This window comes from Solanum lycopersicum, chromosome 11 (genome assembly GCF_036512215.1).
Source record: "Solanum lycopersicum chromosome 11, SLM_r2.1".
In the NCBI taxonomy this organism is placed as follows: Eukaryota; Viridiplantae; Streptophyta; class Magnoliopsida; order Solanales; family Solanaceae; genus Solanum; species Solanum lycopersicum.
Window position 1 is genome coordinate 11,040,264 of NC_090810.1, and position 15,252 is coordinate 11,055,515.

The window sequence follows — 15,252 nt, forward strand, 5'->3', positions numbered from 1 at the left end:
GGGGAAAATGTTATTTGTAGTTTTGATGATTTGACAAACTCAGGGACCTTATGAAGGGACTTGGTTCTTGTCTCAATTTGCTTTTTGGCTGCCAGCTGGAGAAACTACAAAAAGTAGGCGCACAGTCTCCAACAATGGCAGAAGTGGCAGACGCGCTAGAAACCTCACCCAATGGAATTATTTACGTTTTGTGACCTTTCTACATAAACAAAACATTCCTATATTCACAATCGGTTTTTGCAACTTGTAAAAGCACATTCAAGAACTATTACAAAGGCTCAGAAAATCAAGAAGAAGAAATATCCAAACAACTTAAGCTCAAGCGAACATAGTGCGTAGCTGTTTAAATTAATTTCTTTCGATATTACATTGTGAACTGATCCTAAAACTTTAAAGGACTCAGTTTGGTTTAATCTAGAAATTGTAAGTTAGATAGTTAAACTAATTTAGTGGGCAACCTGTGTGTGGCTTAGAAAATTCTAAATCATTAGTAGGTTGATAGTTTAGTGGGCAGTCTGTAAGATTGCTTAGAAAATCCTAAGTTGTATAGTGTGATAGCTTAGTGGGTAGAGTAATATCCACTTAGGATCATCAAGCAATAGAGCTATTGCTTGATAATGAGATTAAAAACATTTTCTCACATTTTGTGTAATCGGTTTCCTTTTGCTTGTGAAGATTAGTGAAAATGTTTTGAAAATCCTGTGGGACAGGTCGTGATTTTACTCCCTTGAGCAAGGAGGTTTCCACGTAAAACTACTTGTGTCATTAAACTGCATTTTCTTACTGCTATTACATTTTATTTGTCAAGGGACCTAGTCCATTGACTTGTTGTGGACGCACAGATTCTAACAAGTGGTATAAGAGCAGGTACTCTCTATCTGGTTAATACCAAGAGAGTGATTCCTGTTCTAGAATGGAAGCTCCACTCAATCTTAAAGAGGGTCAGTCTTCGGCTCGACCTCCTCGTTTCAATTTCTAGTTCTATAGCTGGTGGTAAGTTAGAATGCATGATTTTCTTATGGCTGAAGACAGCGAACTGTGGGACATCATCTTAGATAGATCATTTGTTCCATGGTGAAATCACTAGATTTGTTCCAAAGCCCAGACAAATACGATGAAGCTGACAGAAAGAATATTGAAAAAGGCTACAAAGCAATGAAGTTGCTTGTCTGTGGTATAGGTCCTGATGAGTTTAATCGTGTTTCAGCTTGTGAATTAACAAAGGAGATTTTGGATTTCTTGAAAACAACTCATAAAGGAACTGAACAAGTAAAAGAGTCAAAGATTGATATGCTTACTTCTCAGTATGAAAATTTCAAAATGAGAGAAGGTGAAACCATTCATGAGATGTTCACCGAACTGTCATCAATTACAAATGAGTTAAGAAGTCTTGGAAAACCCATCAGTATGAAACAAAGGATATGAAGGTGTTGACAATGGATGCTCTTATTAGAAACCTCAAGACTCATGAGATGAATCGAAGTTATGATCAGTCAAAGAAGGAAGCCAACAAGGATAAGTCTTTAATGCTGAAATACAGGTTGTCTTACCTCATTAAAAGGTTTTAGAAGATTGTGAGGAAAAAGAAGAGATTCAGAAAGGGAGCAAATGTTCCACAAACTGCAACTCCAAATGATGTGGAAAGGCTGGACATTTTATAAGAGATTGTCCATTACTCAAAGCTGAAAACAAAGAATATAAGAGACCAAGAGGCGATACAGAATAGCATAGGGACCTGGTACTTGATAAAAATGATTGAAAAGTTGCAGCTGATTATGTGGTCAAGAAAGCTCTTGATGCATGGGGAGATTCTTCGAGTGATTCAGAAAAGTCTGATGAAACCAATGATGCATCAATGGTGGTGGTTCATGATGAGGATAATATGTTCAATGAAATGTTTGCTTTCATGGTTTAGTCAAATGATGAAGATGATGAGGATAAGGTAACTCTTCTTGATTTTAAGCAAAATCTGAATACTTATTCTCTTAAAAGACAGAGAAAATTAGCAAATGTTTTGATTGATTCTGTGATTGATTTAATTTCTGAGAGAGATTCCATGAATGCAGAGTTTGAAAGTCTAAATAACAACAGATATAAAATGGGTGAGAAAATGTCACTAATTGAAGACAAAATAGCTAATCTAGAATCTGAAAAACTAGAACTCAAAAAACAATTGCATCTGATGACTGAGAATTCTGAAAAATAGAAAGGAAAGTCTACTAGTTTACAAGTTGAACTGGAAAAAAAATTGAAAACTACTGAGACTAACCTTGTTTTAGCTTTGGAAAAGAGCAATAGCCTAGAGATAGATATTGCCAAACTTAATGATGAACTTGCAAATTCCCTTAAATGGACAAAATCCTCTAAGTTGTTTTCAAATGTGACAAATCAAAGAAACTACAATAAAAAGGGTTTAGGAAGCTTGAATATTACTCCTCCTTTCAATCCTTATAGCAAATATGTATTTGTGTCTGATAATTTGTTGTGTCTTCACTGTGGTAGAAGTGGGCATTTAAAAAGGGAATGTATAACCTGGAGAGAGTCACATGAAAGATTCTCAAATTATGCAGAAAAGAAAAGGATTTCAAAAGGGGGATATGGTCATACTGTCAAAAATACTAAACAAGAAACTACTAGTAACAGAGGACATGCTCCCGTTCGTAGGGTCTCAAACTTGAAGAAGACAAAGTTGCCACACTAGGTAAAAAAACACTTTCATTACGCCGTTGTCAGCTTATTGGGAACTCAGATTTAAATGGTTCCCAAATCTAACAACTAATGTTTTTGCAGGTGTGTGAAAGAAGTAGCAGCACGTGGTTGTACATGGACAGTGGCTGCTCAAAGCACATGACTGAAAATACCAAAAACATTCTTTCACTCAAGGCACTTACTTCTTGTTTGGTATATTCATGAAATGGAATACTGTTTTGTTGTGGCTACTTTTTGGCTTATTAACTATGTTAGTGGTGTCCTTGCCTATGATCTTACTTATCAATCTTACTTCTTGTGTTAGTTTACTGCACTACTTTTTTTATGATGCCAAAAGGGGGAATAAATTGGGGGTGTTCAGATGATGCTTAGGTTGATAAGAATTACAAGGGGGGGGGGGGGAAATAAAAAGTGACAGGGTGAAGGAAAACATGCAGATACCAGTATAACTCAAGGGCCTTGTAAAAGTAGCTGGTCCATGGTGTAGAAAACTAAGGAGTGTGCCTACTGGACAGGGGAAAAAATGCAGGCATTGGTGTATGGTATGTCATCATCAAAAAGGGGAAAATTTTATTTGGAGTTTTGATGATTTGACAAACTCAGAGATCTTGTGAAGAGACCTGATTCATTGTGCAAATGTACATGCAACTGCCAGGTCTTTATCGATAGGGGGAAGGAAACATGGAAGAACATGTAGACACTGGTGTACTGTTTGTCAACATCAAAAAGGGGGGAAATTTTATTTGTAGTTTTGATGATTTGACAAACTCATGGACCTTACCTTATGAAGGGATCTGGTTCTTGGCTCAATATGCTTTTTGGCTATCAGCCTGAGAAATTACAAAAAGTTGGTGCACAATCTCCAAAGTGGCAGAAGTAGTGGACGCGCCAAAAACCTCAGCCAATGAGATTGTTCTACATTTTGTGACCTTTATACATAAACAAAACATCCCTATATTCACAGTCATTTTTTGCAACTTGTAAAGCACATTCAAGAACTCTTGAAAAGGCTTAGAAAATCAAGAAGAAATATTCCAAACAACTCAAGCTCAAGCGAACATAGTGTGTAGTTGTTTAGAAATACTTTCTTCTGATCTTACATTGTGAACTGCTCCTAAAACTATAAAGGACTCAGTGTGGTTTGATCTAGAAATTCTAAGTTAGTTAGTTAAACTAATTTAATGGGCAACTTCTGTGTTGCTTAGAAAAATTATAAATCATTAGTAGGTTCATAGTTTAGTGGGCAGTCTTTAAGATTGCTTAGAAAATCCTAAGTTGTCTAGTGTGATAGCTTAGTGGGTAGAGTAATATATACTTAGGCTCATCAAGAAATAGAGCTATTGCTTGATAGTGAGATTAAAAACTTTTTCTCATATTTTGTGCAACCGGTTTCCTTTTGCTTGTGAATGTTAGTGAAACGATTTTGAAAATTATGTGAGACATGTTGTGGTTTTACTCCCTTGAGCAAGGCGGTTTGCACATAAAAATACTTGTGTCATTAAACTGCATTTACTTACAGTTATTACATTTTTGTGTGTCAAGGGACCTGGTCCATTCACTTGTTGTAGACGCACATATTCTAACACTAATCCACATTGACTCAAATCGAAAAAAATTGTTGGCCTTAGCTTATTTTTTCAAGCAATTTAATACTATAGGGCAATAGTCCGAATGAGTACGAAGAAGATGGAAGACTTTTGAATCCTGAAACGTATATTAACCATTCATAGTTACTGAGGAAACGTTCAAGTCTTTCTTTAATAAGAGTTTTGTTATTTTTGTATTTATTTTTCCAAGTATACTTTTGACCGGTGAAACCAAGATCAATCATCCCCACATCGTCTAAGCATTTTATGAACGAGGAGCTTTTAGCATTGTTTATGGTTTTTCGTCGAACTACTGTCAATGGTTTACTTCTTAGGAATGTTAAAAAAAAGATTACTACGTGATTTTTTGAATATGCCTATATCTATCGCTTTTGCTTCATTGATTTGATTCTCTCAATAGATACTGAGATTCATATTGGAAATCAAAAATATAGTACTTCAAACTATAAGACATAGGAGTAATTCAGATTGATCAGAACAAATAGATATAGCAAATAAATGGAATTGGATGCTATGTCAATCCCATATATGGAATTGATATTCACATATATCAAGATAATATTGTAGATTGATATATAGATCCATATCAAATGCAGCCTCTATCTTTATTTTATTCCAGGGGGCACCTTTATAACAAGAATCTAACTAATAAATAGTATGGTAGAAAGGTTTTTGGGATGCCTCTGTAATTTCATTAAAATCACCACTAATTAACCTTGGGCCATTAATTTTTTTAGCAACACTCCTCATGTTTTCTTAGAGCATTTTTCTTAACATGGTACTATTTTTTGCATATATAACAGACAAGAACCATTTAGGCGATGTCGAGCTTACCTCAATAGTTGTGTGTATATCATGTTCAGTGATTATGAAAGGTTCCACTGTTGCTTCAGTATTCCTCCATAATAATGTTATTCCTCGTGAGTAGCCCACCGCTGGAACATGTAGGACATCCATATAGTACAAAGCTTGAAGTATCTTATCATGGTATTCCATCTTGGTTTCCGTGAGTGAAAGTATGGAAGGGTTATTTATTTCAATTAGGGTGCATAAGTTGCTCATGAAGGTCACACCATTTGCACCCATACAGTTCCAGAGAAGTATCGTCATTGATGTTTCTATGTGATCACTTGAGCTCCCCCCGGTGATAGTGTCATATCCATGTTCACTGGTATTTACTTGTTGATCATACCCTATATTTTTATGGTATGCTAGTTTAATGTTAATGGAATAAAGAGAACCACATATTTCACTATGATGTTCAAGTTGTGATAGCACATATTTATAGTAACCCTCTTCACATGTTACGGACTTTTATCATGTATTTCCTTTCGGTGCTTTTAAAAATGTAAAGCGTCAATGGTTCCTTCAGATGAAGAGTTTGAATTTGGGGATCTAGGATGTTTAGTCCCTCTTATTCCATTCCCTTAGAGGCTTCTTTGTTGTGGTATATAGGAAATGATGGTTCCTCCTCCGACATCTGAGGTACTACTTGTTCCTCCATGTCTTCTTCTTTCACGTGGCTTTTACTGTTGTCGTAGGTACTTTTGTTGTTGTTGACAAGAATTTGTTTTCTAGTGTGATCGTTGGGCATGTTCTTTTCGTCGGGTATTTGGTTGTTGATTTCATGTATGCTTTTTTTAAGGTTATTTTTTCTTTTTTTGGATAGACTACTGTTGTCCAACCATTAATTTCTTTTGGTTGGCTATGAAAGTTGTTTTTGGATCCACTGCTACCACTGGCTGAGGATGGTAGGTTTGTAAGGGCATGTCTAAATAAGGTGTCCAAGTCTTCCACAATGCATACAAGAGAGGTGTAGAGGGTTTGTACTGTATTTTTTAGAGGTGCGTACCTATTAGTACGTCCATAGGTAGTGTTTTAATAGTGGGCGAGGATACATAGCCTAGAATATCTTCCTCTAGTAGTGTTCATGGTGGAAGTATCTATTTTTTGTATGGTTCCTATTTGTTTAGGTCATAGAATTATTTTGGTACTTTCGGCAACTGTATCCACACTGTTGTGTTATTTATTTGGGACGTTGTAGATGGATTGAATTTTGGCTCCACCTTGCGGATGGATATGAACTGGGAACCATGGACCTTTGTGGAGTAATTTTTTATAATTTTCAATTTTGGCCAGCTTTATATGATAGAAGTCTATGCTAAAGTCGACATTGTTTATCTTCTCTGATGGTTTCCAGAGTGCTTGGAGGCGGTTTTGGAGGTGTATGTATACCTTTTTTTCCGACTAGCTTGATGATCTCCAGGGTGCATATAGTCATTGTTTATCGCAAGATGTAATGGGGATGAAGTTTGGGTGGTTTTAAGGATTTTTTTGTTCGTCGTGGAAGCTTATGTTGTCTAGGCCTTGGGTAACGTAGGCTATGTTTGAATCTTCAGTTTTTTGTATAAGAGTTTCAAGAAATCTTACTTTGCGATTTACTGGTCTGTTTCTTTTTTCTTCATTCTGCTTTTTTGTGCTTCGATGCAGTAGGTCGACTTCTTGATCACTCATATACCTTTGCTCTGCGTTTGCTCTGTATTCATTTTCTATGACAAGAACTTTTTCAGACACATTTTTTATTCATCATCAAATTAATTTTATAAAAGGTAGTAAATCAAATGATTTGTGGTTGAATATCTTAGTTTATTAATTCTTTAGGAAACACATAATTATTTACATTTAAACTTATACGTATTTAATTAATTATTTTCATTTGTTTCTTCGTAAAATATTTATTTACATCGTGACTTTAACTTTTTTACATTTAGATTTTTTATCTTTCCATTTTAATTATATTTTAAAAAATTACCTGTATTTTATAAAAAATAAATAAAAAATTTTCTTAAAAATTTTCCTCTAACTTTTATGTTTTAGTTAATTTTCTTCACTTACTTTGATGATATCCGTCCAAAATTAACTTTTTTAAGTATAAGAGATTTGAAATAAAATTTGAAATCAATCAAAAGACAAAACAAATCTATCTATATATAATAATAGGAGAAGAAGAATAGCCACATGCCACCACCACAAATTTTTCAAAAATTTCAATAATAAATTATTAATATTATATAATTAATTAAGTATGTTAAATTCAAAATTCAAAATAAAAATTGACATATATCATCAACTTCCACAAGTAATAACAAATGGCAGCATTTTTTTTAAAAAAAAATTGATTATTTTTGGATAGAAAGATAAAACTGAAACTACAAAAAAAAAGAAAATAATATTCCCTCCGTTTAAAAAAGAATGACTCTATTTCCTTTTTAGTTTGTTTAAAAAAGAATGACCCCTTTCCTTTTTTGGCAACACTTGAACTTTAACTTTCCACGTGACTTTTTAAGACCAAAAAATTAAAGAACATTTTGGTACATTTCATATAACTTTAATTTAGAACCACAAGATTAAAAACTCTTTTTTCTTTTCTTAAACTCAGTTCCAAGTCAAACTAAATCATTCTTTTTTAAACAGAGGGAGTAGATGTTATTTGCATAAAAAAAATCTCAATCAGAATGATCTTAGCACGATTTTAAGATGTTATGGCTTTTCTTCAACCACAAAAAAATGAATCATATATTATTTCCGTCTATGAATTTGAATAATGTGTTGAAAACATGACAAAAAATCTCTATCGGAATATATGGGTGGTCGCTCCACACTCACTCAAGTGAACCTTGGAACCACCTTTGGTAGTATAATCTCATGTTGATGTGCTTGATGTATTGTAAGTGAATGTATCTCATTCTAGGTAGTCTTGAGGATCATTTAGGCATGCTTAGAGAGGGTGTATGGGCGTTCTCTCTTTGTGTTGCTTAAGTGAGTCTTAGGATAGCTTTTAGTAAGTGGGATTATATACAAAAAGGTGTGTAAAGTGAAGTTAAGAAACTTCACTATACAGTAGGGGAACTTCACTGTAACAGTGAAGAAGCTCATTGTAATGTTTCTTAAAATGTGACTAGTTTGTTTAAATCATTTCTTATGTATTTCTAAAGTGTTAAATGTTGTCTTATGTTTTTAGTATGATATTTAAATCAAAATTCATGAAAAGCATGTTATTTACTAAATTTCCCTTTTTCATGGTTTTTGCATGGCTTCCATACTTAGTACATCGAATGTGTTAACCCCTTCTTTTACCTTTTGACTAAAGTGTAGGGAATTGGAAGTCTTGATGTACCATGGAGGATGGATACGTTTCTAAGGGTTGAATATGAATTATTGGTGAGTTCTTATCGATTCGAGGACAATATCCATATGTTCCTTTTTCGTAAGTCCTTACTTTATGTCTTGTATGGTCTTAGTCCCAAGTGTTGTAAACTCCAAAGTTTAGATGGTTCAATGGGATGTTGTAAAGACTTAATGTATTTAAACGGAAGTCTTCTTTTTATGATTATGAAAAGAGTTCTTCGTGTGTGAAGAAAATCTTAAATTCTTACTCATTTTAGAATGTTTATTATGCAATGAATGATACGAGTAGTTTAGATGAGACTTCTTGAAGTCTCATTTGCCGTGTGGCGACAAAAGGACGCTCTAACTTCTAGGGTGTACTTGAGGGTTGTTACAACCTTGGTATCAGAGCATAAGGTTTGAGAGTGTCTTAGTTGTCTCATGAACCACATCTAGTAGAGTCTTATTTATAAAGTGAAGCACGCCACATTATGAATAGGAGGCTATTGGGTGCTAGGAAAAGATTCACTTCTTCATTCATCTAATCGTTCCTAAGAGCTTTGTATATGGTATCTTTCCCTTGTTTCCCTTATCTGTTTGGTCATTTGAGGGTGACTTAATGAAGATTGGGTTGAGGGAGAGAAAATATGAGATGTGACTTGTTAGATGAGGTGTGAAAGATGGTGTTGATGGCCTTAGGTTGGTTTAGCTACTTTTTGAAAGGTACTGTAGTTGGAAAGAATGGTAAGGTATAGAGTTAGAAATGTGAAGGAGGGGTTGTTGAGATGGGTTGAAGTTGTTTAAGACCTAACCATAGAAACCAAGATGAAGAGATTAGAAAGTGTAAAGGTGAGTTTCTCCGAGTAAAGGGGATTGAGTGGTTTTAATGTGGTTTAGAGGCAGTGTATAAAAGTTTAGGTGCATTAGAAATCAAACTTCAAGGGACGACCAAGACGTTCGACGACTAAGTCACCTATGTGCCTCATATGTGGTTTTATGTGTTTATGTATGATTCATGAGGTTATGAAGTCCTTAAATGAATTATTATGGTGTATATAAGCAGTGTGTCAAGTTTCATGAAGTTTGGAGGTCAAACGCTCATGAACATCCATGACATTTGAAAGACGTGCCTTGAAATGACCTAGTTTGTCTAAGCATGTTTCGTAGAGTTTTACGTGTTTGTTTTCGACGAAACTCATTTGGGAGGTCCTAAACCTTGTATATGAACATATTTGGGTTGGAAACGTCCGGGTACGACTCCATGAAGGACCCAAAAGGGTCCCGAAAAAGAGGACCCCAACTTAGAGCACAACGCTGCCAGGCAGTGCCAAGCGATGACCCAAACGACGACCAGGCGACCAGGCGTTGACCCGTCGATGGGTCTCATTGACTGATATTGTAAGGTGAAGGTTGAGGAGCATCAGGATCAAACTACGAGACCCCATCGACGGGGCGTAGTCTCACACACGGACCGTTGATGGTGGGCGTCGATGGTGCTGTGAGTTGCTTCTAGTTTTTCTGTTATGACTTGGGGGTTTTGGGAAATTCACCCCAAGCCCTATAAAATAGGAGGATGGTTGTTTTGAGTGTTAATGCAAATTTTAAGAGTATATAAGTTATTAAACTCTCATTTAAACCCTAACACTAAGATCAAAACTCTTTCCCTCCTAAAGTTTCTTCAAAAACCTCCTTGAGAGTTCAAAGTGAAGATGGACCTTGAAGATGGGTCTTCAATGGAGTTTCTTCTTCAATTAGCATTGGGTTATTCTAATAAGGTATGTGATTCATATAAGGCTTCCTATCCCCTTAGATCCAATTTCAAAGATGATTTTCAAAGATTTCAAAAAGATGAAAAGTTCAATTTCTACTCTAAGTCTTGGTTTCTTGCATAAAAGGTTTTCAAACATTAATATATGATGTTATTTATGTATAATTTATGTTTTCTAATGAAATTCTCCATGAACCCTTGACCTTCTCAAATCTCTCAATTTTGACAAAAATGTGGGTTATGTGACCATGCTTTGATATTGATGAATTCATGTGTAGATTGTTATGGTCTTTTGATTGATTTATAGATTATGGTTGTATGGTTTATAGCTGTTATAAGTTTATCAACTGATTATTGAATATTCTTAGATCTATTAAATGTTAAGCTTATTGAATTGATATTTAATTAATGCTTATAAATACTAGTGTAGTTTTCTATAGATTATTCAATGATGTAAGAATTGTATTCAATTGATGTTTAGGTTGCATCAGCTTAATAAATCTATATTGAATTGGCCTAGATTCACTGAGTATTATGGCTATTGTGTTGAATTGATGCTCATGGTCATGGATAAGAGCCTTATGCTATCGAATTGGATGATTTAGCTTTAGATTAAAGTGGTGAGATTGAATAGGTGGTAGGCTGTCCTAACTCTCTTAATATTATGCATATCTTGTGTATTATAATGTTGATTGGTATGGTCCACTTATGGTGGCGATGTTTATGTGAATTGATGTGGTCTTGTGGGCGTTACTTTATGAATTTATATGATCATGGCTGGAACAACATCATATCAATACTTAGGAAAGTCATAATGAGCTTCTTGTCACCACCTTAAGACAGTCCCTAGAGGACATCTTTGGTAAGGTAAATGTAATTGGGTTGTGAACTTGATATGTAACCCTCTTGTATGAACCTAAATGTGAATTACTCAATAAGAACAAAGCCTAGAACCGAGTGAGTATGGTAAGGGAAGTAGCTCTAGTGAAGAACGAGACTAGAGTACAAAATAAGCCCTTCATATTCCTTAACCATGTGCCTTCATGGGATGTGTCCACGTTCTACCATTAGTAGGTAGAATAACCTCATCGGAGTAGTATAGAATTCTTTATTCCATGTTTTGCTACCATGGTCTATGTCGGTTATTGTCTATTCTCATTATGTGGAATACCCATTAGCATTAGAGAAGTTCTATCAAGTTTAGGTGGTGGTATGAAACGCTATCTAGACATTGCACAATAGACTTTGAAGATGTTAGTGAGATTCCCCAGGTCTTCTCCAAGACCATTACTTGAATATCCTAATGTGATGAATGTCTCTCAAATGAACTAAGGAATGTAATGACTTAATATAAGAAAGAATGTTAAATAAAAAAGTACTTATCTATAGTAGTTAAGGGTCGTCTAGTTAAGGTATGAAGGGGGCAAAAGAATGGTCACTTCATCCCTTACTTGGATAAGTCTTGATAATGATTCTGGTTAAGGAAATTGATTGGTTATGTAAACATGATCCCAACTTAGGTAAGTCTTAAGGAGTACTTAGGTAATCTTGAAGAGGTCAATTACATTCTCTTCTTGAGTTACTTGAGTAGGTATTTTGATAACATTTGGAAGGACAATATCATATTATATGAGTTCTATGGTATTAAGTGCGAATGATTCTATCTTAGGTAATTTATATGATCTCTTGCGTGTGTGAAAGAGATTATATGAGTGGTCGCTCCACAGTCACTCAAGTGAACCATGTAATCACCTTTGGAGAATATCATGATGATGTTCTTGATGTATTGTAAGTGAATGTATCTAATTCTAGGTAGTCTTGAAGATCATTTAGGCATGCTTTGAGAGGGTATATGGGCGGTCTCTCTTTTTTGTTGCTTAAATGAGTCTTAGGATAGCTTTTAGTGAAGGGATTATATGCAAAAAGGTGTGTAAAGTAAAGTTAAGGAACTTCACTGTACAGGGAGGGAACTTCACTGTAATAGTGAAGAAGCTCATTGTAATTTTTCTTAAAATGTGATTAATTGTTTAAATGATTTCTTATGTAGTTTGTAAAGCGTCAAATGTTGTTCTTATGTTTTATTGTATGATGTTTAAATCAAAATTCATGAAAAGAATGTTATTTACTAAATGTCCATTTTTCATTGTTTTTGTATGGCTTCCATACTTGGTATATCTAATGTGTTAACCTCTTCTTTTACCTTTTGACTGAAGTGTAGGGAATTGGAAGTCTTGATGTGCCATGGAGGATAGATATATTTTTAAGGGTTGAAGATGAAGTATTGGTAAGTCTTCATCGATTGGAGGACAATATCCATATGTTCCTTTATGTCTTAAGTCTTTACTTTATGTCTTGTATGGGGTTAGTCCCAAGTGTTGTAAACTCTAAAGTTTAGATGGTTCAATGGGATGTTGTAAAGGTTTAATGTTTTTAAATGAAAGTCTTCTGTTTGTGTATTGGTTAAAAAAAGAGTTCTTTATGTGTGAAGAAAGTTTTAAATTTATACTCATTTTAGAATGTTTATTATGTGATGAATGATACGAATGGCTTAGATGAGACTTCTTGAAGTCTCATTTGCCATGTGGCAACACAATGACGCTCTAACTTCTAGGGTGTACTTGAGGGTCGTTACAAACTGGTACCAGAACATAAGTTTGGGAGTGTCTTAGTTGTCTCATGAACCAAATCTAGTAGAGTCTTAATTATAATGTGAAGCGTGCCACATTATTAATATGAGGCTAGTGGATGCTAGGAAAAGTTTCACTTCTTCATTCATCTAATGGTGCCCAAGAGCTTGGTATATGGTATCTTTCCCTTGTTTCCCTTATGTGTTTGGTCATTTGTGGGTGACTTTATAAAGATTGGGTTGAGGGAGAGAAAAGATTAGATGCAACTTGTTAGATGAGGTGTGAAATATGGTGTTGATGACCTTAGGTTAGTTTAGCTACTTTTTGAAAGATAGTGTAGTTGGAAAGAATCGTAAGTCATAGAGTTCGAAATGTGAAGGGGTTATTGTTGAGATGGGTTGAAGTTTTTTAAGACCTATCCATAGAAAGGAAGTTGAAGATATTAGAAAGAGTAAAGGTGAGTTTCTCCGAGTAAAGGGGATGTAGTGGTTATATGGTTGAACCTTGAGAGTCTGTAGTTCTCATGAGCTAGACTTTGGGTGAGAAAGTATTAGCAAGGTTTAAGGTGCCTTGAGGAAGTTCCTTGTGATAGCTGTTATGTTGACCTTTGAATTGGTTTCTCCTAAGTGGGGGAAGTATGGTGTAGAGTATGGTTATTAGGATTGAGGCACCCTTAAATTTTCTTCATTTATTTATTCAAGCCTAAAGTAAAAGTTCTTTGAAACTTGATTGTGTAGGAGTCTTTTGTGAAAAATGAATTCCAAACATTCTCCTTATGATACGCATGGTTGGTTGAAATTGATTTTCATTAAATTCTTGCATTATGTATTCCATGAAGCCATGATCTTGTTGTAAAAGATGTTTATATGATGTTACCTTGCATATTAGCATGTCTATATCATGAATTGCCTAAAAGTTGCATTTTTGAAAATTTGCTCAATTCACTGTAATGCACTACTGCCAGTTTCACTATGATATTTTTGGAAATTTGACTAATTAATTATTTGGTCTAAATTTTTTTTAATGTAGTTATAACTGATGTGTATAAGTATGATAATGATTATAAAATGAGTTTTTACTATTTAGAATGAGGTATGTGAGTTTTATAGCATGATGAGTTATGAATTCTAATCTAGTTTCTTGTTGTGTTGTGAATCTCTTGATCTTGTGAAATTAAGGTTTTCTTCTTGATTCTGTGTTATATGGTATTTTCATGAGTTTTTAAGTTGAATATCTTCTCTTGGAAAGGTTCGAAGAGTGGCAACTGTCATTCCAGGACGAATGTTGTCCAGGTGGGGGAGAATGTAAGACCCCAAAAATTACTTAGGTGAATCTAGAGCCTAAAGTGTTTGTCATGATGGTATATGTTCCTAAAATGGTCTATAATGTGGTTTAGAGGCAGTGTCTAAGATTTAAGGTGCATTGGAAGTCAAACGTCAAGGGATAGTCAAGACGTTCGACAACTAAGTTATATATGTGCCTCATATGTTGTTTTATGTGTTTATGTGTTATTCATGATGTTATGAAGTCATTAAATGATTTATTATGGTATATATAGGCAGTGTGTCAAGTTTCGTGAAGTTTGGAGGTCAAACGCTCAAGAACATCCATGATGTTCGAAAGATGTACCTTGAAATGACCTTGTGTGTCTAAGCATGTTTGGTAGAGTTTTACGTGTTTGTTTTGGATGAAACTCATTTGGGAGGTCCTAACTCGTATACGAACATATTTGGGTTGACAACGTACGGGTACGACTCTATGTAGGACCCACATGGGGCCCTATAAGGAGGATCAAACTTAGAGCTCAACGCTGCCATGCAGTGCCAAACAACGGCCAGGCGACCAGGCGTTGACCCGTCAATGGGTCTCATTGATTGAGATTGTAAGGTGAAGGTTGAGGAGCATCAGGATCAAACTACGAGACCCCATCGACGGGGCATAGTCTCACACATGGACCGTTGATGGTGGGCGTCGATGGTGCTGTGAGTTGATTCTAGTTTTTCTTGTTTTTGACTTAAGCGTTTTGGGAAATTCACCCCAAGTCTTATAAAATAGGAGGACGGTTGTTTTTTGAGTGTTAGTGGGTATTTTAAGAGTATGTAAGTCATTAAACTCTCATTTAAAATTCTAACACTAAGATCATAACCCTTTCCCTCCTAAAGTGTCTTCAAAAACCTTCTTGAGAGATCAAAGTGAAGATGGACCTTGAAGATGGGTCTTCAATGGAGTTTCTTCTTCAATTAGCATTCGTTTCTTCTAATAAGGTATGGGATTTCTTCATCTAAGGCTGGTTATCACATTAGAGCCAATTTCAAAGATTTCAAAAAGATGAAAAGTTTAATTTCTACTCTAAGTCTTGGTTTCGTGCATAAAA

The 15,252-nt window shown here is 35.0% G+C and overlaps 1 protein-coding gene across 1 annotated transcript; it reads left to right on the forward strand.

The window, feature by feature from the left end:
* The first annotated feature begins 1,071 nt into the window (after positions 1–1,071).
* LOC138339212 (uncharacterized) lies at positions 1,072–3,589 on the forward strand. Its single transcript, XM_069290794.1, has 5 exons — positions 1,072–1,405; positions 1,770–1,909; positions 2,207–2,656; positions 2,791–2,901; positions 3,500–3,589. Exons 1-5 carry the CDS (start codon positions 1,072–1,074, stop codon positions 3,587–3,589), a joined length of 1,125 nt encoding a protein of 374 aa, XP_069146895.1.
* Positions 3,590–15,252: the final 11,663 nt, after the last annotated feature.

What these genes read in the sequence shown, in the direction of transcription:
- LOC138339212 (XM_069290794.1), top strand. Translation starts at nt 1,072, where the DNA reads ATGGTGAAATCACTAGATTTGTTCCAAAGCCCAGACAAATACGATGAA. An exon ending in GTAACAGAGGACATGCTCCC is followed by an intron (nt 2,657 to 2,790) that starts GTTCGTAGGGTC and finishes ATGTTTTTGCAG; the next exon opens with GTGTGTGAAAGAAGTAGCAG. An exon ending in AGGCACTTACTTCTTGTTTG is followed by an intron (nt 2,902 to 3,499) that starts GTATATTCATGA and finishes TACCTTATGAAG; the next exon opens with GGATCTGGTTCTTGGCTCAA.